This window comes from Takifugu rubripes, chromosome 15, assembly GCF_901000725.2.
Source record: "Takifugu rubripes chromosome 15, fTakRub1.2, whole genome shotgun sequence".
NCBI classification, from domain to species: Eukaryota; Metazoa; Chordata; class Actinopteri; order Tetraodontiformes; family Tetraodontidae; genus Takifugu; species Takifugu rubripes.
In genome coordinates, this window is record NC_042299.1 from 2,313,566 (window position 1) to 2,338,906 (window position 25,341).

At 45.9% G+C, this 25,341-nt stretch overlaps 1 protein-coding gene and 1 long non-coding RNA gene across 2 annotated transcripts in view; both read left to right on the plus strand.

The window, feature by feature from the left end:
* The first annotated feature begins 3,214 nt into the window (after nt 1–3,214).
* Nucleotides 3,215–5,272, plus strand: LOC105418760 (uncharacterized). The gene is made up of 2 exons (XR_965823.2): nt 3,215–3,625; nt 4,795–5,272. It is a non-coding gene; the product is annotated as an uncharacterized lncRNA (long non-coding RNA).
* An 11,968-nt stretch (nt 5,273–17,240) lies between these two features.
* The window catches only part of ntm (neurotrimin), a 250,314-nt gene continuing 242,213 nt past the window's right edge, over nt 17,241–25,341 (plus strand). Inside the window, exon 1 of the mRNA XM_029848607.1 lies at nt 17,241–17,466. Within this exon, the coding sequence (XP_029704467.1) occupies nt 17,406–17,466 (61 nt within the window). The 5' untranslated portion in view covers nt 17,241–17,405. The remainder of the gene's footprint in view (nt 17,467–25,341) is intronic.

A 25,341-nucleotide genomic window follows, 5' to 3' on the forward strand; every position in this document is an offset into this window, starting at 1 on the left:
AACCCGTCCCATCTGAGAAGACTGGACCTCAGTGACAACCCGCAGCTGCTCTTCAGTTTGAGTGGCTGTTTTTTATCAGACATTAGCTGTGACTCTCTGGCCTCAGCTCTGAAGTCCAACTTCTCCCATCTGAGGGTTCTGGACCTGAGTCAGAACAGGTCGGAGTTTTCACAAATTAAGCTTGTGTCTCATATTATGAAATCTCTAAACAACCCAAGGTTATTGTATAACATGAGCCACTAGCTTCACATTATCAGACCCGATTTGGATCAAATGTTTCCTGTTTGACTCTAATGATTGAAGCTCTGACTGAGGAATGTTGACAAGCTAGGGCCAAAATACTCCACAACGAAGCTCTCTGTGACAGGATCCAGTGTCCCCTGGTCTGCAAAGAGGCCACTGACTGGTTTAGTTCCCTTCGAATGCCACCACCACAAGAACACCTTTCAAAAATTGGTCAGGAAATAAGACTGGTGAATTAGGGAGACCAGCAGGTGCGTGCCGGATTAACCGGGCCATGAGGCCCATGGGAGCCAAGGAAAACAGCTGTAATGTTTCTTCACCCTGCTGCCTCCTTGAAAAGAAGGTTTCTGTAAGAGGTCTATGATGGGAAACCCATAAACAGAGACATGTATCAACAGGAAAAAGATAAGACAGGTGGCAGGGCTTGTGCTCAGTGGAGCTTTGCTCAGTGGAATGAGGAAGTCAACCCAAAAAATGTTCCTGTCCCCTGTCTCTGAGGAGAAATCCGGGGTTTCTGAGCTGCACCCAAAGGCTGCCCTTAAGGTCCCTGGTGGAGAAATGGTCTCGAGTGGATCACTAGAGAGATGTTGGCCAGCAGGATCCTTCTCCAAACACCAAAAGATGGCGAGCCCAGACGGTTTGAAAGAAACTGTGAGACACAAATTGAGATCAAATCTGGAGAGTTTCTGCTGGGAAATGCGGCCTTGGAGGAGTTGACTGATGGTTGATCAAAGTGGGTGCTGGATATTTGGACTCTACAGCCATGGTCAGCTCAGATGGATTGGTTGCTCATACCGAAAGTCTTATGGCAGAAGGTAAGCGTGTCACCATCTACACCAAGTTATGCCATAATAATAATATTAATAATAATTTATCTTCTTTATGAGGCCACTCGGAAAGGAAGAGGCTTCAAGAAACCCAATGGAACTCCAATACAGCATAATGCACAAATCATGGAATCACTGCAAGCCATGATGAAGCAAAGGAGATTCCTAAAGCTAAAGCGGCGGCTCACAAGTCAGTTGGATCACAAGATACTGACGGAAACAATGCAGCAGATGCATCAGCAGTGGCGACTACAGGAGCTGCAGAAGCTTTTTGGTCTTACATGAGTTTGACAGGTTGAAACCAGTCCCTGACAGCCCTCTGATCCTGGTAGTCCCACGTCCTTCACCTCCTTGCCTCATTGATGGGGGTTCTGCCCACACATCAAATGTCCTCTATGTCTGCACTGTGAAGGAACAGGGCCCCAGTATCTGGTGGACTGGGAGGGCTATGTGCTGGAGAAGAGGTGCCCGGTTTCCATCTGTCTTATCCTCAACGTGGCCCCAATTGTGGACTTGTGGCAGCAACATCCTGATCCTGATGAGCCCACAGATGTGCTTACACAATCAAGAGTGGGCCTTCCTTCTTTTCCCAGTCCCTTGGAAAGGAATGGTTCAATGGGAGGTGTAAATGATGAAGGTTGGGAGCAAGCTGTTTTCCACCAGAAACACTCTGTGTGTCACTAACCAGTCACTAACCATTCCCCTTCCATCCCTCTATAACGACTCCTTCTAGACTGGGAACAGAACCAGTACATTTAACATCTCTATTCCAGTAAAAGAGCTATTTTAGTTTCCTTTGAACATGCACCATCCCACTATAACCAGACTGTCATTCCCGTCTGTCCCATTATAACCAGTCCATTTGTCCTCTCCACCCAACTATAACCAGTCTATTTATCATTTCTCCCAGTATGAGTACTCTGTCCCATTAAAACCAGTCAATTTGTCCTTTCTGTCAACTAATCAACATTTTTTCCAGTACAACAGTTTGTTCTCTCTGCCCAGTGTCACAAGTTCATGAATCCTTTCTGTCCCAGTATAACCAGCCCATTTATTCTCTCTGTCCCAGTATAACCAGCCCATTTATACCCTCTCTGTCCCAGTATAATCAGCCCATTTACCCTCTCTGTCCCAGTATAACCAGCCCATTTATGCTCTCTGTCCCAGTATAACTAGCCCATTTATCTTCTCTGTCCCAGTATAACCAACCCATTTATACCCTCTGTCCCAGTATAACCAGCCCATTTATGCTCTCTGTACCAGTATAACCAGCCCATTTATGCTCTCTGTCCCAATATAACCAACCCATTTATCCTCTCTGTCCCAGTATAACCAGCCCATTTATGCTCTCTGTCCCAGTATAACAAGCCCATTTATCTTCTCTGTCCCAGTATAACCAGCCCATTTATCCTCTCTGTACCAGTATAACCAGCCCATTTATCTTCTCTGTCCCAGTATAACCAGCCCATTTATGCTCTCTGTCCTAGTATGACCAGCCCATTTATGCTCTCTGTCCCAGTATAACCAGCCCATTTATCCTCTCTGTACCAGTATAATCAGCCCATTTACCCTCTCTGTCCCAGTATAATCAGCCCATTTACCCTCTCTGTCCCAGTATAACCAGCCCATTTATGCTCTCTGTCCCAGTATAACTAGCCCATTTATCTTCTCTGTCCCAGTATAACCAACCCATTTATACCCTCTGTCCCAGTATAACCAGCCCATTTATGCTCTCTGTCCCAGTATAACCAGCCCATTTATGCTCTCTGTCCCAATATAACCAACCCATTTATCCTCTCTGTCCCAGTATAACCAGCCCATTTATTCTCTCTGTCCAAGTATAACCAGCCCATTTATGCTCTCTGTCCCAGTATAACCAGCCCATTTATTCTCTCTGTCCCAGTATAACCAGCCCATTTATTCTCTCTGTCCCAGTATAACCAGCCCATTTATCCTCTCTGTACCAGTATAACCAGCCCATTTATCTTCTCTGTCCCAGTATGTCTAGCCCATTTATGCTCTCTCCAGCAGACAAGGATGAGGCACTAAGGGAAGGATGCAAGCTAGCCGAGGCAACGAGACGTGCTGGGCCAGGTTGGTTCAGAGGATTGTTGTAGGCCACGCCGACACGAGGTCCCCTGGTGGACGTGGTCCCTTTCAGCAGGATTCTGCTGCTGCCCCGTTAATGCCTGATCTTCTCCCCCCTGCTGAGGTGGAACATTCCACTCACTCTGCCACGCCCCTCCTCCACACCTGTGATCAGCCTTCACCATTTTCACCTGTGGCTCCCTCTATTTAAGCCACTGCTGGACATTCCTGCCTTGCAGGATTGTTGTTGCTCCATGTCCGACTCTCCAGCACATAGTTTGATTGGACTTATTGGTTTTGGCCCAGCCTGCCTTGGACTTGTCTCCGCCCTGGTAAACCTGACAACCTTCTGTTCCTGAGTTCTGCCGTGTGTTTATTCGTACCGTTACCCCCTGTGACTGAGGGGTGTTTTCTACATCCCACCGAGGTGTTATGGAGAGTCAAGGAGGCCAGGACCCAGATGCAGAGTAAAAGAAAAATAATCTTCTCTCCTCTCTTTCCTCCCCTGCTCCTCTCTCCCCTCCCCTGCTCCTTCCCTGCTCCTCTCTCCCCTCCCCTGCTCCTTCCCTGCTCCTCTCTTCCCTCCCCAGCTCCTCCCCTGCTTCTCTCTCCCCTCCCCTGCTCCTCCCCTGCTCCTCTCTTCCCTCCTCCTTTCCTCCCCTGCTCCTGTCTCCTCCCCTGCTCCTCCCCTGCTCCTCTCTCCCCTCCCCTGCTCCTCCATCCCCTCCCCTGCCCCTCCCCTGCTCCTCCATCCCCTCCCCTGCTCCTCCCCTGCTCCTCTCTTCCCTCCTTCCCTGTCTTGGATGGTGGCATTAATGCGCGCCCACAACAGGATGACACATGGCATTATCACCTCCCTCCTCTCTCCCCTCCCCTGCTCCTCTCTCTCCTCCCCTGCTCCTCCCCTGCTCCTCTTTTCCCTCCTTCCCTGTCTTGGATGGTGGCATTAATGCGCGCCCACAACAGGATGACACATGGCATTATCACCTCCCTCCCCTTCAAATGAGAGTGGAGCAATGCCCCTGCGCAGCTTGTGACTGGTTAACTCTATCAGCTATTTGTGGGGATTGCTCCCTAATATGCAGCGTCGACAGATTTCATCAGGCATTTGATGATGGAAATAAACCACTGCCCACAGGGAAATTGAACTGATTAATGGAATTATGTGGTGGAGGGGAGTCAATAAAGGCTACTGACACGGGGACTAGCAGAGATGTGTGTCAGGGGCCGAGGGGCTCTTGATTGACAGCAGCATGCTCACCTTGAGCCAGACCTCATTTCTGTTCTCTAACATCATGACGTCTTGGATAGAGAAGACCGTCATCCTGAACATGTAGCAAATAGTCGCATTTATATCGATCATGTTTGATGGATATTGATTTTCAAAACACAATACTACTTCCTGGAAATGGTTCATTATTATCAGTGATCTTTATTTTGATATTAGATATTTTCCAGCGATTTCTTTGGAGAATAATTTCATGTACAATGTTGCACTGAGCTTGGCTCTTAAATTCACATCTCTCTCTCTTTACTCAGCTCACCTTGTTTCTGTCTCTTTTTGCTTCATATGTCATGTTTCTTCCCATTTACCAGCCATTATTCTGGATAATTCCTGCCTTTTATCTCCTATTAGTGCCAACCTGCTTGAAAAAAAGATCCTGGAGAGACTCGAGCTGAACTTTTGCCTGCTGCTGGATAGTTGACATCATGGCTGGCACACAGAACATGTGGAATGACCAAACTCGATCTCATGTGCCAATATTAACATTAGATTCTATGTCAGCTTGCAGTACTCTTATCATACTTTTTAATCTTCACTGCTGTTAAAGTAGAGATATGGTGAGAATCAGCTGATTACAGCTTTTTTGCTGCACATTTTCTGTGATTTGCTTGATTGAAGAGGCCTGTGAAGTTGCTATGAAGCAACACACCAGCAGGGGGCGCTCATATCCCACCTTTGGAAAAGCTCCGAGACTCAATCGGTTCCGAAGGCGTCGTTTTTTCCTGATTGCCGTCATGGCAGCAAAGCTACGCAAATCAAATGACCTTCAAGTTAATAGAAATAACTTTTACAAACACAAAATCAAATACAGTTAAAATCAAACATTTGAGTAGTGATTAAAGCGGAGGTGAAGGCTGGGTGAGAGATGCGTAGAAGTTTTAAATTCAATATCACTCGATGTTGAATGTTGGTAAAAAGCAAAATAAAGAGGAAAAAAACGTGCCCGTTCTCTAGTTGCACTTCACGTCAGTCTCATCATCCAAAGGCATTTTCTCTCCCCCTCCAATCATCGTCTCCCCTGATGCTGCCTCTATACGCCCTCATTCGGAACATTAACGGACCTCAGACATCTTAAGGGACCATTTGTGAATATAATATTTCCACTCTGTTCTGAGAATAGTGATCTAACCCTTAATATTTGGGGAGCCGTCCCTTTGGCCCGGGCCCTGGGGCCGTGCATCGCTACCTTTTGTCCAAATTCTGCTTGATTTGAGGGATTTGGCTCGCAGCTCCATGTCTAACTCCAGCAGGGGCTGCTGGTGTCCACTGCGGGACATGAATAATAATCCTCTGCCCTCACTCCGCGCTCTCTCCCTCTCTCAGTGCTGGTGTTAGTTTGTGAGCTACCAAAGCGACCCGTATCTCACTGCTGAGGCCCAGGCCCCACCAGGTCTGGCTGTGTGAACACACACTCTTTGTTGAGTTGGAGAGCAGCCTGCTGTATTCTCTCTCATGCTCTCCGCTGGTGTCGCGTCCTCCTTGGCTCTGCCCGCCAGCCTTTCTAGGAGATGGTTCCTCGTGTGCTGGGATGTTTTGTGGGTGATGTTTATTAGGAAGTGCTGGTGGTCGAAGGGTAGCACCTCCCAAAAAGATGCTGCTGCTGTCATGTAATGGTGCTGGCCAAAAGCCTGGAGCTGCTTCCAGTGGAGTGAAGGCAGCGATATCTTCAGTCACAGGCAGCGGGGAAAACTCTTTTGTGCTGTTGTTGTCGACTTTTGGTCAGAGAGGTTGTCTGCAACTACTGCGCGAGGTGATGGAGAGAGCGGAGGAGGTGCAGAGAGGAACATCACGGGCTCTTGCTCGTTCCTTCAGGTGGGTCTGGACGGGGTCAGTCGGGGTCAGCAAGTCTGCCATCCAGAGAGACCTGAAACCGCTTTGTTTCTGACAACAACTGACCAACACAAGTCACGTAGAATCGCACAATTCTGAATTTGATTCCAAACGTGGCGCTGGATCGGCTACGTAGCGGATTTTTCCGAGCAGCCAGGTCCTATTTATCGCAACTTTGATGACGATAATTCAGTGTAAACACAGCCCAAGTGTCCCCTTGTGTGCTACTGATGCACACACACATTTTTATTTGCCCATTTATATAAAAACTTCTGGGCCCTCTGGTTACGCGCATACAGATATGCTGTACTTCTTGTGTTTAGACTCGCCTAGAACTCTCCCATGATATGCTTGGCTATCAAGGGCCATGTTAGCTTAAACTTGCTTTGTCTTTTGCTTAAGTACTCTGGGTTTATAGCTTTAATTTAGGTATCATCAGCTCCTGTAGCAACTGCTGTTGATCTTACCTGCTCTGTCCAATGTTCAACACTGGTGAAGCGTTTCTTCTGCTTTAATGCCGAATATTTGGCACCTAAGTGCTGCTCTGTCCCACATCGACGGTGTCTGCAAGTTTACAAGCTCAGCGCAGATGGAAGAACGTCGCTAATGCTAATGCAGCGAAGGTGGATGGAAAGTGTGGCTAATGTGGAAAGATTGTAACGTTTGACTATTTTCCATACTCTACCGCTTATCTGGGGTCAGGTCGCGGGGGCAGCAGCCTAAGCAGAGAAGCCCAGACTTCCCTCTCCCCAGCTACTTCTTCCAGCTCATCCGGAGGGATCCCCAGGCGTTCCCAGACCAGTCGAGAGACATAGTCTCTCCAACGTGTCCTGGGTCTTCCCGGGGGTCTCCTACCAGAGGGACATGCCCTGAACACCTCACCAGGGAGGCGTCCAGGGGGCATCCTAACTCGATGCCCAAGCCACCTCATCTGGCTCCTCTCAACGCGGAGGAGCAGCGGCTCTACTCCGAGCTCCTCCCGGATGGCAGAGCTTCTCACCCTCTCTAAGGGAGAGCCCAGCCACCCTACGGAGGAAGCTCATTTCAGCCGCTTGTACCCGTGATCTTGTTCTTTCGGTCACTACCCAAAGCTCATGACCATAGGTGAGGGTAGGAACGAAGATCGACCGGTAAATCGAGAGCTTCGCCTCTCTTCACCACTACATACTGCCTGTCGATCTCCCGCTCCATTCTTCCCTCACTCGTGAACAAGACCCCGAGGTACTTGAACTCCTCCACTTGGGGCAGGATCTCCTCCTTGACCCGGAGAAGGCACTCCACCTTTTTCTGGTTGACTATTTTGTCAAACCTATTGCTCCAGTGATTAAAGAGGAGGCGTGAATCCCACAGGATTGGTGTCATCTTTTTTTGAAAATCAGTCTTTGTTTGCAAATAAAATCAAATCACTGCTGTAAAATCGGCTTCACGTTCATCCTCACGACTCCACAAGTTTCACAAAGCAAAAATAACTTATCAATGTTGCGCAATAGCTCATTCAACAGCATCAGCGGCGCTTGACAAAACAGCGGAGGACATGGAGGACGCTGGTGGTGCAGCTAGCAAACTGGAAATGCTCAGGAGGTTTAGCCAGTGCCGCATGGCCATATATTAATTTGTTCATAATAAAGCCACTCGGTGCGTCCCGGGCTGGTGATTTTGCCATAAATAACGGCCCCAAATCTGCCGCCCAATCTCTTGCCAGCGTGCTGCCATGATCGATAACAAAGCTTTCGGCTACGCGTCACATTTGTCTCCTGATTACTTACCCAATACTTAGACAACACATTGCACTTAGCTAAACAGCCTTTTGGTCTCATTAGGTTTGGGTCTTCAACATGTCAGGAAAGAGTGTAGCAGAATTAAACATCTGCCAGTGTTGTGTCAGTACTAAAAACAAAAGTCCTCTTTTTATCGGCCCTATCAACATTTCTTGAAAATCTCACTAAATTCTGTTCCTAACTATTTGTGTTACATTGTTCTCAGTCAGACAAACACCAGCTGTCACTTAACCTCCTTGAACGAGGCAATAAAAGTAACACAAATATAGAGCTGTCAGAGAGCTACTTAAGGTAGAACACCAGATGGATGAAGTGGCACCGCAAACATGATATTGGTTCCTAAGTTGCTCTTTTAAAAGTGCACAACAGCAACAGTTTCATCTAATTTAAACTCTGCAGACTAGCTTCACTGTAGTAAAGACCACTTTTTTTTTATCATACAGCATCATCATTTATATGTTCACATTCTGGAGTTAGTTAATGAAACCAAAATGACAAAATGTCTGCAAAACACTCGACTCAGTAAGAGATGAGAATAGAATTTCTTGCGTTATGCTAATAATGTACAAGAAAAGATGAGGATCAGTTCTAGCTGTCAGAAAATCCAATTTCACCACTTGGGCGCCAATAAATGAGCCAGCTCATTAGGGATTTTAGTTATGTTTCAAGTGTTACAGCGTTACGCCGCTGAAGCCTGGCAGAACTTCTCCAGAACAAAACAAGAATTGTGACAAAGAAGAATGTTTGTCTTGTTAACACAAAGGAACCCTCCTCCCCCCCAACAGAGAGCAAGGGAGGGAGGTAAGTGCACCTTACAGAGGCTGTTGAAATTTGATAAAGCATCCAAGTAAACAACCCCAAGGAAGAACAAAGGAGATCAATTATGTCTTAGGGTCTCGGTACACCGCAGGTAGAGCTCACACTCTTAAAGGTAATTTATTCATTCTCTATCATTACAGAGCGTGGCCCTTAACCTGCTGTGGTTCACCAGTAACCAAGGTTCTCTGCTGCCGCCTGCCAGGTGGCCACCAACGATGGTGTCCATCAATGGTGAACTGAAGCTGTGTTCTTCTATCCAGGAAGACACATTTCTGGTGTGAACCCCAGACAGAGCAGAGACGGACTCAGCAACCCCTCCATCGTGGTTGTGAATCCAAAACGGTTTTCTGGGACAAAGTTTTTCCAGGTTTGACCCCAACGTGACTGTTGCACATCAGGGTGGAGGAGAAAGAAGCGATAGCTGGTGTTTTCTTACTTCAAGCAGTGATGTCAGGGAGCAGATCAGACACTTTTTTGGAATTTGGATGGCTGATGAGATTGTGTTTAGCTTTATTACATTTTAATAACCGGTTTGTGAATTCAGCTGTGAAGGACACATGAGGTTTCTGCTCCCTCTATTTCTGAAGGTCAGCGGATGAAGGTTCATCCACGCTGAGTCAGATTATCCAGACACCCGATGGAGCCTTAACGGAGGGTCAACTGCACTGTTAAAAGCAACCAGAAGGTGTTTCACCTCTGATCCGAGCGGCTTCTTCAGCATCTGCTTCCTCCCAAAGATTCCTGCTTCTCCTCCAGTGATCACGGCACCGAACAAATAATAAACCGATTCACGGAAAGACAAGTTTACTGCGTGTCCTTGGCTCAAGGGAGTCAGCGTGAAAAGGATGGAAGGATAAAGTATTTTTTAAATTCCATGTCATTCTAAAGATTGAAAAGAATTTGCTTCCAATCGTTCTCTGCTGAGATTTGGAAAATGGACGCACAATAGAAATATTTAGCATCTTTGACCTTTGTGCAGTACCGGAACTAGAGAAAATCTATATCTATTTCTATATTCTCAGTTATAATTGGTGCAGCCATTCATGAGACAGATCGTGTTTAATCGTGGTTTGATGCTCCTGTTATCATGGCAACCTGGTTTTAAGCCACCGAGATAACAAGGCAAATGTTTGTTTCTGTGTTTAGCACATCCCATCATCTGTCTCCTGCCAAAACAGTGGAGAAAATGGAGATATAAGTGCACATGTGGGAGATGAAAAAGACTCCAAATCAAATAAGAACCAAAAAAAACAGGCACTCAACATGTCGTCCTCTTGGACACAAGACACTGATTGTGTTGAGATTTTGGACCATTTAACAGAAACTGCTTCCTAAATGAAAGACGTGGGGACATTGTTGTCGAGTTACAGCCAGGATGTCACCTGTATCGCCTGGATCACCTATATCGTATGCACCTGTATCGCCTGGATCACCTATATCGTATGCACCTGTATCGCCTGGATCACCTATATCGTATGCACCTGTATCGCCGGGATCACCTATATCGTATGCACCTGTATCGCCTGGATCGCCTATATCGTATGCTGACAGAAGCTTGGAATAGCTTGCTGCGATGATGCTTGAATCATCGTGAATCCGACAACGACTTCATTTAGAGAGCAAAAGCCACAGGCGAGACGTTCCCAACAACAGAGGGAGGGGAGCTGTCTCATTGGCTGGAGTCTCTGCTGGGTTTGAGCAGCCATGAACGCTCTCATCCCTATCAGAGTGGAACATAGACGCGTTCTTTAACTACGGATTGTAGATGGGAGTTGAATCCGCTGCGCCCGGTGCAGGAAAAACCAGATTAAATGTGTTTTGACTGCTCTAAACTCTGCAGACCTTCTGAATTGAGGCTCATCAGACATCTCCAACTCACCAGGGTTCAGGAAGGACTGTGGAGCCGTTACGTCCATGTCCTCTCAGTGGTTCCGTCGTCCTCCGCATGTCCATCGCTCTCAGTCCTCTGAGACACACAGCCAGCGGGTCACCGAGGGTCACCGAGACACTGAGCCCCAAATCCTGCAAACTGGCGAAAAACCCCTGCAGCCGCCAGAGAATCAAAACCAGAACATTTCAGCCCCCAGAGACTCGAACCCAGAACATTTCAGCCCCCACAGACTCAAAACCAGAACATTTCAGCCTCCACAGACTCGAACCCAGAACATTTCAGCCCCCACAGACTTGAACCCAGAACATTTCAGCCCCCGCAGACTCGAACCCAGAACATTTCAGCCCCCACAGACTCGAACCCAGAACATTTCAGCCCCCACAGACTCGAACCCAGAACATTTCAGCCCCCGCAGACTCGAACCCAGAACATTTCAGCCCCCACAGACTCGAAACCAGAACATTTCAGCCTCCACAGACTCGAACCCAGAACATTTCAGCCCCCACAGACTTGAACCCAGAACATTTCAGCCCCCGCAGACTCAAACCCAGAACATTTCAGCCCCCGCAGACTCGAACCCAGAACATTTCAGCCCCCACAGACTTGAACCCAGAACATTTCAGCCCCCGCAGACCTGAACCCAGAACATTTCAGCCCCCACAGACTTGAACCCAGAACATTTCAGCCCCCACAGACTTGAACCCAGAACATTTCAGCCCCCGCAGACTCAAACCCAGAACATTTCAGCCCCCGCAGACTCGAACCCAGAACATTTCAGCCCCCACAGACTTGAACCCAGAACATTTCAGCCCCCGCAGACCTGAACCCAGAACATTTCAGCCCCCACAGACTTGAACCCAGAACATTTCAGCCTCCACAGACTCGAAACATTGGCACGGCTCTCTGTCCTCGCTGTCCATACCCACTATCACCACCTAATTAGATTCTGAAGCCATGAGCGCAACATGAAGCACAATGGATATGGAGTTTGCTACCATGGCAACCTGTGAAGTGTCAGGCTGCCACTCACCTGGCTGGCAGTGATTATCATACCAAACACCAACACAAATAAATGTCAGAAACCAGCCGGGTCATCCATCCATCTCTCATCCTCATCCTTGTTCAGCTTCATTTCAGCCCAGGACTTCATTTATTATTATGGTTTATTATATACGTTATATACACAAGTAGAGGAGGCTTTGTTTTGAACGGACATGATGTAATATAGAAGAACCGGCAGACTTTGGTTTCGTACTGGCACTCTGGTATACACGAGTAAACATGCACAAACATGTGTTGGACATTAGCTGTTTCGCGGCTAAAGTGGCGATTAATGTGACATGCAGAGAGGAGGTTATTGGCCAACAATGTTGTGCTATCTGCTGTGATGGACTTAACTGTTATTGATCGTTTTGCTGGCCAGCACACTATTTGTGCGAGTGATTGCTCACGAGAGTAACGATAATCCATAGCGCTCGGCCCGATGTGCAGAGTTAAGCAGGAATGTCAAAGGATCAATCTTTCGCCAGTGACTTGGTTTGTGCCAAACGCTCCTGCTGTCCTGCTGGGATTTGTCTGTGATTCCTGCCATTGATCCGGGGGATTTTATAGACACGTGGGCTCGACTGCTGTTGCACTTTACCGGACTTTGTGGCGGTCGAGCTTGGCCGGGTCGCTTAATGACTTTTTCGTTGTATATTTATCAACTGAGATTGCTGCGTTTTCAATGTTGAGTGGTAGAAGCGGTGGATCGATGGCGCGTGTGTTTACCTCTCAGAGTGTTTTTACATACGTGCACGTGTATTTTCTATTACATCTCCTCAATTAACACTTAATTATAAACACGTTTCTCTGTTGGCGGGAGGCTGCTGGAGTGTAACACAGCTGCATCCGGGCCCTATGGTGCATTTGGGGGTCTGGTACCTTGCTCAAGGGTACCTGGCAGTGCACTGAAGGTGTCCTGGCATCATCCCCTACTATCGGAACACCCCTGTTAGGAGACCCAGTCCCCTCGAGACTGATCTACCGCCGCCCTCGTCAGTTTATTCTGTTCATGTTTAATGAGATTTTCTCAGCAATATGTGTGATTTTTCCTTCTAGGTTGTCTGTCCTTCCCCTCACAAAGACACACACAGAGCTAATATTCATAGACATATGTCGGCTTTAAAGAACAATTACTGAGAGTGGAAGGCCCGACTGAAGGTTAGAAACACAAACCCAGAGCCTCAATTCTTTTCTTTAAATCCCAGCGTTGCGTCAATATAAATCATAAAATCCCGTAGTTATCCAACCGCTGTGTTTCACGGTGAACACACACACAACACACATTTTTATGCAGCTCACAGGTACAAACACAACTTCAACAAAGGTGTCATGTAGTAATACAGCATTTTTCAAAAATCTCTGAGCTGGGTTCAAAAACAAAACAAGCTTTTGAATAATTTGGAGCTCACTATTTTACCCTGATTTTGACTTACTGGCTTTTAATACAAGTGTGTGTGTGTGTGTGTGTGTGAGTGTGTGTGTGTGTCTTTTGGCAAATAAATCCACCAAATTCTCAAGATTCAAGTCAAATTGTGTAAACTCCACATGGAAACACCTGTAAACGCTTTGGTGCTCCTATTGACACAAAGTGCAAAGAATTTTCACATCAGGATGACATTTTATACTCTAAATGCACTGGAGACCTTCATAAAATGTAGCCTTTGCGCAATATGATTGATCCAGGACATAGAAACGTTTGGCTAATTTTGTATTTCTTTATCACATCTTCATCACGAACTGAACCAAACCCAGGAACTCACATGACCACCGTCTGTATGCGGTACACACGCAGCAAAAGACCTGGTCTCCAAATGGAGCCGCCTAAACCTGAAGGACATGTTATAACAAATGCAAGATTCAGTAAAAGGAGCCTTTTATTGACTCGGTTCTGCAGCAGCAGTAATTGAAGTCACTGATATCTGGAGAACTCGCCATCCATAACATATTGGGAAGCCCTTCGGTATCTCTAGAAGGGCATTTTACCGTCTCATCAAAAGATGTTTGGAAGCTATTTATCAACTGCAAAATCACAGAGGAGGTGCTTCACCTTGAGAAATGGGGAGCAGCAGGCTTGCCAGGCAAACAGTGGGAATAGATCGAACAAAATGAATTCTTTTATTGGACTCCTTGAGGGGGGAGTGGAGCAAGTTGGAGACATTTGATCATGAACAAATTAATGTTCTTTAACATTTCAGTGCAAACAACCGCCACTGAGAGCCTCAATAAATACCATCCCAGAGTGCTGCAAATGATCCCGGGGATGATCATTTAGTGGACCCTATGTGCCTGCAAGGGCAGGACGCCGTTGTTCCCCGGCAGGAGACCAGACGCTTTAAAGCCTTAGGAAAAATGAATCACATTTGCAGTGTCAGGGAGCACAGGCAACGTCATTATTTGATAATTATTCAGTACTCAGCTTCTTCAGTGTCATCTACTACATCGTCCTGGCTTCTAACCAACACAAATGACCGAAACTGCTGAAGGCTGCGTGGAACCCAGCAAAGTCTCTCTCCAGAAATAGCTGGACCTACCAACTGGTTGATGGGTAGGGTAATTAAGCTAACCATGCCAAAGTGTTTATCACACCATCTGTGTGTTCAGCATTTAATTTAACATCTTTGGCTGTTCACATGGGTTTGTGATCTCTCCGTGCAGCTGTCGGCTCAGAGAAGATGTGAGAAAAAGGAGACAAAAGATATTTGGAAACCTGTTTCAACTGCCTTGAAACTGAAAACGTGCGTGATTTAACTTGAAACTCGCAGCTGCGGACAAGGCGAGGATTCCAACAATGGCACGGGCGTTTGCAGATGTGTCATTGACTCACCTGCTGCTGGAGGTGACGGACAACAGGTGGAAAAGAGCAACGAATGAAGGAATGGATTAGCAGGTGCTGGCTACAGACAGAGAGAGGAGACGGTGCACCACTGACATTTACCAGAGGACATCAGGACTGGCAGCTTTGCCATCCTGCCCTGTGCACAGATGAGAGCAGGTGCGAGCACATGTGACAGATGTCAGAGAGTCTGAGAGAATGTCCTCCAGCACGGCAACGGAGTGATTTTGTTCACAGAAGTGTCTCAGAATGAGGGGGGTGATGAACACCCAGTCCCCAAACCCAAATCCAACTGAGCACCGCTGGGACGCGAAGGAATCAAAGTGTAATTTTAGCCTTCCTCTTTCTGAGTACGATGCTTAATCCAGTCTTTAATGGGTTAAGACTTTAGCTTCCACACATCATTCTTAATTTTTTTCCCTCCACTGATTAAACTGCTTAATCAATAAACACCTTCCAGATCTGGATGAGAAAAATATTCCAATTAAAATAACCTTTAAGTGTTCCCTTGTGTTTTAACAAGTGTGCGGTAAAGGCACGTATTTATTCGACCCATATTACGTATTCATTTTAAAACGGTTGCATTGAATCAAGAAAACAACCGTGACGTCTTGTTTAACAAATGAAGTGAACAGAATCCTCTGCTTGCAGGGAGAGCAGTGGAGAGTCCAGCAGGGGGTGTCAGCATCTCGTCGAAGATGAAGGACAGAGCTTTAACGCTCAAAGGAGGCGTCACACTCGCCAAGGCCCAACTTACGCCATATAACCATTATATATGTGAACAATTCAGTATGGATTCTCAATCATCCAGGTCATCGTTATCCAAGGTAGTTTTCTCTGTCAACTGGACTGTGTTTCTTCTCTTGAAGACGTTTCGCCTTCGATCCAGGAGGCTTCTTCAGTTCTAAAGAAAAATAACTTGGATAATTCAGTATGGAGCACCCTGAATAGGACCCCATTCAGCAAGTATCACAGCACAAACACATGACCACAAAAAGCCCGTTACAGGCAGCACATGGAGGCAAGTTAATGAGCTGAAGCTCACAGATGTAAGGAAATGTGGTTCCCAGGACGGTGCTGCGGGGAATTCTCTCTCCCTCAGACTGAAATGATTCTGTTTCACTGTGGTAGGAGGGGTGATGCCGAATTCCCCTTCAAGTTGCCAAGATAAAGTGAAGCAGTTCCTGATCAAAGGTGGTTTGAGGAAGGAACTGTGGGGAACCGTTGACAGGGTCATGAGTGCCAAGGTTTGTTGGTGCAGGGGGGGGGGCTGACCCAGGTGCTCCAGAAGACAAGGATGAGGCACTAAGAGAAGGATGCAAGCTAGCCGAGGCAACGAGACAAGGTTGGTTCAGAGGATTGTTGTAGGCCACGCAGACACGAGGTCCCCTGGTGGACGTGGTCCCTTTCAGCAGGATTCTACTGCTGCCCCGTCAATGCCTGATCTTCTCCCCCCTGCTGAGGTGGAACATTCCACCCACTCTGCCACGCCCCTCCTCCGCACCTGTGATCAGCCTTTACCATTTAAACCTGTGGCTCCCTCTATTTAAGCCACTGCCGGACATTCCTGCTCTGCCAGATTGTTGCTCCTGACTCTCCAGCACATTCCTTGATTGGACTTATTGGTTTTGGCCCAGCCTGCCTTGGACTTTTCCTCTGCGCCTCTGCCCTAATAAACCTGACAACCTTCTGTCCCCGATGAAGAATTTTTCCATGTGTTTATTTGGACTGTCGCCCACCTGTTGCTGTGCAGTGTTTTTAATAAATCCATTAATGAAACTGGAACCGCTGTTTTGAGAGTGGATCCCACCACACCCGTATCAGCCCTGCTATGGACAGGAGTTGAAGGATCTGCTGCTAACTTGGTGCCACAACACACCTTCAGGGGTCTAGTGGGGTCAGAAGCACCACAATATGGTTGCTCTCCCTCCATATGTACTCCCACACACACATGGACTGTATGTTTTTGTGGCAAGAATCGGAGGTTCTGATTCCATCCAAAAATGCATCAAGGGCAGATTTGTTAGCATTGACCTCTTGTGATCTGAGCGCTCAAGATTTATAGAGATGTTTGTTGTTGGCTGGTTCAGAAATGAACAGAGAAATAACAAAACAAGCCCCTCAGATCTGCTTATATGGCGGTTCTACTGATATAGTCGATAGCAATAAGTGCCCAAAGCTCTCGAGATATAGAAAATATATTAAAATATAGAAAAGCAGCAGAAACACGGAAGCACCAGTCCCGCAAATAAGAGACGTGTTGGTGATGCACTATAAATAACTAAATAAATCGAACGTTATCAAATCCTTAAATATCTTGAACAATTTATAACACACAGGCACAGAAGGTATCTAAGAAAATGATCAATAAATGAGTAGTTTTCATTAGTAAATAGTTGCTCTCACTCCAGGCGCCGCGTTAATGGCATAAATAATCGGCTGCACCGGAAGTTACCTGCTTTGTTTCTACAAATTAAAAGCACCGTTGCCTGTTTGTGGGCTGCGGGTCCAGTTGGACACGGAGAGCGAATAATAATGTGTTAACCGGAAGCGCTGCTTCCCCTCACGGTGAGCTTTTCTCAGCCCTGCCGCCAATAACGCGCCGGTAGGAGGACTTTGTGGAGCGCTGCGTGCGTTGGTGGATGCTGTACTCGCACAGTCGGAGCGGGAGCTTAAAGAAAAAAGACTTTTCAGGATTTTCACCCAGTCCCAGGCTGTTTTTTTTCTCCCGGTGCTGAGAAGAGCCTCCGTCATCAGGTCGATAAAGATGAAGAATCCGGTGTACTGGGCTGTGCTGGTCGGGATGAGCGTCCTGCTGATGGAGCAAGGTAAGTGATGTGATGAGGGGCACTTGCGATCGCTGGCCCTGGCGCTCTTTGGCTCTTTCCACTTGCCTGGTGGTTGTTGCGCACAGTCTTTGTGCCTATGTTTGACATTGTGCTGGCGCTCTAAGCCGCAGCTTAAATAAAGAGATTACTGAAGTGCAGTTGAGCTGTGTTGGTGGCTTGACTTTCCTGCCAGATATTTTCTGAATGTTCCTTTTTTTTTTAGTTGTATTATGCCGCAGCCTTTGCGCGCAAAGTTTAATCCAATTCTCAGCCGCAGCTTAGTTGAACATAGCCACCTCCAGATGGGGGGGAAAGAAGCGCGGGGAGATGGCTTTATAGCTTGTGACCAGGCAGCATCTCCATAACACAGATGCACTTGACAGGCTTCGGAGTTTGTCCCCCCCCCCCCCCACCCAGCGCATGACGTGTTTGTATGTGGATCATTTTGACGCAGGCTGAAGCTCTCGGACAGGAGGTCTCTGGCGCAAAGTTGATTAAGTATTAGTTCCTAATCCACGTGTGGTCAGGTCATCCCACTTAAGCCTTGTATTCTGCTGGCAGTCAAGAGGCAGAGCAGAGGAGCTCTTCAAGATTAAAGACAAATGAGTGGATAAAAAAATAAACTAAAGGGAAATGACTCTTAACAAGGCCAATTCATTTGCGCACTGCTGTAAGATCAGTTGGTCTTCATACTTACGGACCGGTTAAATGAAAAAATAAATGGAAAGGAAGCAAATAGATGAATAAATATTAACCAAAGAATGATTTTTACATTTTCTCAGAACCTTTTCTGCAGTGGAGGAAAACCAGAATCCGGTGCTAGAACCTAGAGAGAATTTTAAACCCGCGGAGCTCTAAAAAAAAAAAATCTTTTAAACCTCACTGTGTGTCAGAGATACAGTGGTAGAAGATGGATTTAGTCGCTCTTTCTGTCCAGAGAGGACACGGTTAAACTCTCGACGACACTCTGCACGCACGTCTTTGGGAATACCATGTAGCATTGCCTACCGTGGATTTGGCAAAATGGAACCTGAAGGCTGAGAACAGCCCCGAAAAGCCCCAGAAATTGCTGCTGTAATGGCAGCAAGTGAAAACAGTCTTTTTTTTGTTTCCCTTTTGTTTCCTGTTGCATTGTTTGAAAGATCGACTCCCTGTCTGTTCCCAGTCACATCACATCTCTAGAGGATGCAAGTTAAAATGTGCTGATTTATCAGTAGATCTCCAGCAGAATTAGAGATGTGTTGGATGAGATGAGATTGAATTTAAATAGATTCCCCTTTGGGAAACTGGGATCTTGCAGGAACACAAAAGAGTAGAGTAGGGCAAACATTTATTCCATTTAACTGAATAAATAAATAGTTGTATAGAGGCTGCCGGGTCACATTTGGACTGAATCAGACAGTGTGTGCTTTTAAAATTCTCATTACATTTTGAATCTCCTGAGACCGGAGCTTTTTCCTTGTGTGCCTTACGGTGAGCAGAAGCCATGATGGGATGTCATTGTTGAAGTTTAGAACTGGAGGAGAGTCAGACAAAAGATCTGCCATCACTGTTAAGTCTCAGAGGGCAAAAACGTACCAACCTGCCTCCGTTTTTTTACCTTCCTGCCCCCCAACTGTGATCTGTGATACCTGCAGTATGTCTGTCTCACTGTCTTTTTATGCTGTCTGTTATATATTTTATATTTTTCTCCAAACAGTGTTTGCACAGCTTGATTGATTGAACTTTATTGTCGTTATTTGCACAAGTAGAGGGGACAGAAAGCATCTTGCTTCTGACAGGAAGTGCTCGAGCCGTTGGTTGCTAATGGCCTTTTCCCACATTATTCCGGTCAGATTTTTTATATCCATATGAATTTAGTTGCCAAGTTTGCTGGCATCTGTGTTTCAACGTTCTAGACCGTGGGCCTATTTTTAAAACAAAAAGTGTCTGTTCCAAGTACAGTAGGTCCTCTCATAGTCGGATCTGATTAAAGTCCCAGATTGTCCCTATTGTGAAGCTTCATGAAAGGGACGAGATTCTGGGAAAAGATGTTGCTGAAAATATGCCGAGAGAACGCTGCAGGTGAGAAATTAACAGAGGAGGTGGCGAGCAGGACCGGCCACGGAGGCAGGGAAGACATGTGGGTGGAGGAGTGTTGAAGTGGGCACACCCAGGCTGCAGCTGCTCTGCTGGAAATCACCGTGCATGTGGTTCACAGTCGATAGCAATAAGTGCCCAAAGCTCTTTTCCTGCACCTTGAGGAGGGGCGCAGCGCTAACATTGCCGCGAGGCTACCGTGGGCCACTAGAGACAAGGGTACAAAGAAACAGAGGGAAGGCACTTTTCTGCATCCCTCTCTCTCTCTCGCTCTCTTTTCCTGCCTAAAAATAGTGTTAAACCTATTAGAGTTTAGCAGCATCCACACTTAATGTGATATTGGTTGAATAGGAGACGGCTCTCTGTGTGTGGACGCGTCAGACGTGCAGCCAGGTTGTTGGATAACAGTATTGTGTTAATACGGCTTGGATTCTTTTCATTGATTAATGACACAGGCTGAGACTGATGTCACCATGGCTTGGTTGACATCAGGGAAGAATCTAGTATTTTCAGAGTAGCGGGTGTTTTTCGTAAAGGTGACGCGGCTCAGACAAAGGCCACCTCCTGCGGCATCATTGTTACTGTCCTCGCCACAAAGCAGGTGGAGAGAACTTCCTGCTAAAGCATCCAGAACCCCAGCGGCTTATCGAGTTCCATGCAAACCGAGCATAACCTCCCTTTTTAGCAGGACTGTGGTCAGTAGTGATTATATCAGTGCTTTTGCTCACAAAGAAAAGAGCCCAATTTCTCATTAGTGCATTAATCCAGCTTAAGATAAACAGTGTTAATCAGGCAGACTCGTTGTCTGAGAAGTCTCCCTGATTCTCCATATGTGGTGGAAGGAAAACAGTGGTGACCGTATTGTCAGGACGCAGAACAAACTCTTGTTTTTCACTTCCTTTGGCAGACGCTGACAGGCCTGTGTATTGCGCCCTTCTCTTTCCTCCATCAGCCAAACACCAGAATTAAAACGAAATGAAATTAGGAGCAACAGCTGATGTTGGATGATCAGATGAGAGAGCAGAGATGGAAAGTACTGTTGCTGAGGGAGCAGCGGTGCTTGTTGTGTGCAGCCTTTTGTTGAAGACACTGAGATCCTTGTTGATGGGTAGAGTCTGTTGTCCTCTTATCGCAAGGATACAGCTCCTCAGTGGGGATCTCAAGGCAACAAGGGAAGAACTGTACAGCAGTAGAAAACTGTCTTTGTCCGTGTCCTCTTGGATCAGCCTGCATTAGGGCAGAGTTTCCAGGCAGCACAAACAGATGGCTGGCAGCAGCGTGCAGGTACAACCACCTGTGCACGATGAAAAGGTGATAAACATTGTGAAATGCTTTGAAAGCCAAATGGAGAATATACTTATGTGTCGCATTTGGAAGCCTGATTATGTGCATTTGAACAGGAAGTGTGCGTGCATGCGCGCTGTCAACAGACACACACACTCACACACTCTCACACACACACACACACACACACACTCACACACACACACTCTCACACACACTTTCAACAGAGGAAGAAAGACAATTCCAGTTGTGACACTCACCTCACATATGAGAGCTTGCTACAATCTGTGAATTATATAAGTTTACTTGCTAAAATAGGCCAATAATTAACTTGATTATTATTATTATTATTAGTATAATAATAATAATACACAGGCCTGTTATTATTATTAGTATAATAATAATAATAATGACAATGATAATGATAATAATAATGATAATGAAAATGCTGGAGAAAACGATCTGCTGAAGCTCAACTAAATAAAGAATAAACATGCAAACACCTTCAACGCCTACTTGTGAATAAACCTGTGAACATTTCGGATGGATGACATGTTGTTTTTCATGTTTATGGGCTGTTTGAAACTGCTCAGGAGATTCTGACATGACTGACTTCCCTCCAGACCTCTCCTGTTAGTGTTTTATCACGATAAAAATGGATCACGATAAATGTGATGAACCGTGATGGTAATGGCTGCAGCTTTCCCTCGTCCTCGCCGTTATGTGTAAAGGATCCCCTTCAGCAGTTTATTTAGATCTGAAAATATGAACAGGCGACATCACCGACGAACACGTAGAAACAATTTCTTCAGAAAAGCGTTTTCACAAGTTTATTGGAGCTTTGTCTTTTGTCCCACATTAAGTATTTCTTATATATAATTATGAGACTTGTGTTGAAATTCACAGGAAACACTTTGGAAAAGGTTAATTGTGCATTGGAAAAACTTGTCGCCCAGCTGTCGCTGACGTTCCTGTGGTGACAATTTTCGTGTTGCGCGGTGTCTTTGTGATGCCTTTGGGTGTTCATGTCACAAATTAATCATTTGCTGCTGGTGGAATGAATCTAGTAACAGTTTAATAGCAGTCGGATTGATTTGTTCACACAGCAGGAGGGAAATAGACAATTTCAAGTCGTCAGTCTGCTGACAGTTCAGAAGACAAAGGAGGAAACAATAAATCTCAGAAGATTGTGAGCAGCAACTATCTTTGATGATTTCGCTGTTGTTTGCTCTTCCTTTATAACGTTGAGTAGATTTGAGATCAGAGGCTTTATTGTCATCGAACCAAACCCCACTTGCTTCCCCTCTTAGATATAACAGTCGAACAAAAGTAAATGTACAGCTTTTTGAGAAGTTTTACTTCGGCTGATGCTCCAGCAGCTCCACTTCAAGGTCATGTGACCTGGCAGAGCGATCCAGAGGGGAAGAGCAACTTCAGGCTGTGTTCGTTCACCAGGCTGTCTTCTCCCAGCCGACCTGCTGTCCATTTGGTGCTTTACGTTGCCCCCGATGTGTCCTGTGAGCCGAAGGCGGTCCAGAGGTTGTTAAACAGTTCACCTACAACTTTAAAAGTCCTCCACTGACTTACGATGCAAGCATTAAAACTCCTGAAGCTCTGGAAGCAGTTGTCACAGGTTGTGCAGAAGACCCTCTGACTGTGTGTCAGGTGGGTCGAGAAAGCTCCGTGTTTTCCACTCAAAGACTATTGATGCTTTCACGGACTCCTTGCAGCAATGCTTGGTAACATTTTCGAGCTGCGCATGGTAATTGCTCAAATAACAGCTTGTTATTCTGGAATTAATCTTCAGCGCAAATCCACTGAAATGGGATAATCGTCATTGTGAAGCTGGAGCATTACAGTGCTCTCCATCAGTGTGTGTCTGATGGTGTTTGGCCAAAGAGCTCAAACTTGAGCTGTACGAAGACCAGAGGAGGCAAAGTGAGACCAAACAGGTGCATAATTACAGAACTGAACAGAACGGAACCGTTTCACAGCCACGGAGGGACACGTCTGGGGGCGGATGTTGCCTTTCTCTCATTTACTCTGCAGATCCTCAGAGTCACATGACTCCTTCTGTGAGTGATACCTCACTAGATGATGGACACACGTCCAGAGAGGCTCCAGGGTCTTCTCTGATGGACACCTTCCTTGGTTTGGACACCTTAGTTGAGAAAAGGGGACCAGGAAGGATGCACTGATCTTTTGCTTTTTGTTTGTTTTTGAGGTCTTTTATTAATACCACATTAAATGGCTCTTCAAAGGAATTAGAAATTCATGAAATACAGGACCTATTTTTATCCAGTTAATTAAAGTCCTGGTAATAAAAGTTCCTGGGATTGTTGGTAAAAAGGGGACTACTTTTTCAGCTGTCCTCTTCAGGTATTGGGCTATACGTATAAAAGTGTATAATGTCATATTTGTATTTAGATAATATAACTTATGGAACTGTGGCTAAATATTAACATGCTCTAAATTCACTTGGCACCCTCTTGTACCCTGTATTATTAAGGTGTAGCTGTAGATTTTGATTGAAAGGCTTTGGCCTATGATGACACTCATGCATAAAGTAATATTTTCATTTCCATGTGCTATGCAAGGGTCATACTCTAAGATTCCCAACAAACACTGTCTAGATTTCAACAAAGAGATTAATGTATAAATAATTCATAGTCCTTTGCATGATAAGGAAATTCCTTATTGTTATGAGCTTTCTCTAGGTCTTGTCTTGAAATACGCTAACGTTCACCAAGTACCTCTCCAGCCTGCACTGATGATGCAGTCAACCTTTTTTTTTGTTAAGGGTTTTAGTGTTACCTTATTGGTGAGGAGAGTCAGATGTTCCTTAGCTTAGCAGATGGTAAAGACCGGTATTAACCCCCCTCCATCTCCCACCCAGATCCTTGACATTATCTCTGATTGCTAGATGGCCACTTAAGACTTAAACCCAACCAGTGACATTGAAAGTGGACAGATGTAACTGCTCAACCAGCGCCGTGGTCGTTTCAAGCTTGGAGCACAGGCTCGACTTACTGGTTCGAAAGCACATAGAATGAGGAATGGCCCGTGCGCAGTTATTGAGGCTTGCCTTGGCTTTTGTACCAAGCACAGGAGATAATATTTCAATTAGTTGTCTCATTGATTGTAGCGGAATCCCCTTTGGCAAACGATCGTGCGTGGGAATCTGGGAATGTTAAAGACAGCCGAGCCTCCGGAGAGGACTAATCTTAATGTATTTGTCTTCTTAATCATCTTCTCAAAAGGTCGGTGAACCCCAAGTTTTTTTAAGAAGCTCATCTTTTCTGTATCTCATCTAAGGTGCTGCGCGTCTGAGATGATGTGTTACCACCTGCAGACAAAGGTGGCGCAGCCGCACCAACACTGAAAAATGCATCGGAAAACGGATGTATCAATTCCAAATTTCCCACTGGAGGAGGACAGGGTGGGCTGATGTTATCTGAGTCATTCCTCTAACCTTGTGATTGATGAGCGCAAAGTTAACAGATCAATACTACTTTTGGAGCACAGCTGAAAGGACCTGCACGCTATCACAAAGACCGGGTAAGAAAGATGTCAGGAAGGAGTTATCACCCTGGAAAACTCCCTCTGTTAGCATTGTTGCTAAAGAGTGTACGGCTTTGTTATCACCCTGGAAAACTCCCTCTGTTAGCATAGTTGCTAAAGAGTGTAAGGCTTTGTTATCACCCTGGAAAACTCCCTCTTTAAGCATTGTTGCTAAAGAGTGTACGTTTTGTCCAATTTAGTCTTTTTCAGCTATTTTTGAGTGAAAGCACATTTTTCTTTACACAAAAAACAAAACTCCCATAACACACCACCTACCAATTTAATTACAAAATTAGTAGTAGTTAGTAGTTACCCACAAACTGTCCCAGGATAGGTCAGCAAAGCTTAGCTTTAAACAGAGATCTTGGTACAGTCCAGTTAGTCCCTCCTGCTCCTGTAAAGTCACGTCTGTCCCAACAACTGATGCTGAGCTCTCTGGGTCTCTAACACAGTCAATGCATGGAGTGAAGACCAAATAAAATAATCTTCTCCTCAAGCATTTTCAAATGTTTACCTATTATCTTGCTCAGGGCAGCGCAGGTGTTCATTTCTTGCCCTGGCTCGGTGAGTGGGAACATCTCAAGGTTGCTGTTCCCAGAGCTGGACCTTCAAGAGAACCCCCATTTATTCTATCTGTGATTGTAAGCAAGTTTTCCTTTTGGCCTTGCATTCATGCGTTCAGTTCATTTAGATGATGAAATCTGTCTGCCAGATTTGCACAGCAGCTTGCGGATCCAGTCCGTGGGTCAGGACCTTGCTACTTGACAACCCTTGTACCTCCCTATACAGTAGAGCGATGAGGTTTTATGCTCTGCTCCCAGTTCCTCACACAACGATGCAAATATTCGACTCTTAACAGAGCCTGAATGTGCAAAAGACAGTGCATACCAACAAAATCTGTGTTTCTTTCCTCAACTTTTGATCCTCGAAGCCTTTGGGGTGCCCGATCAC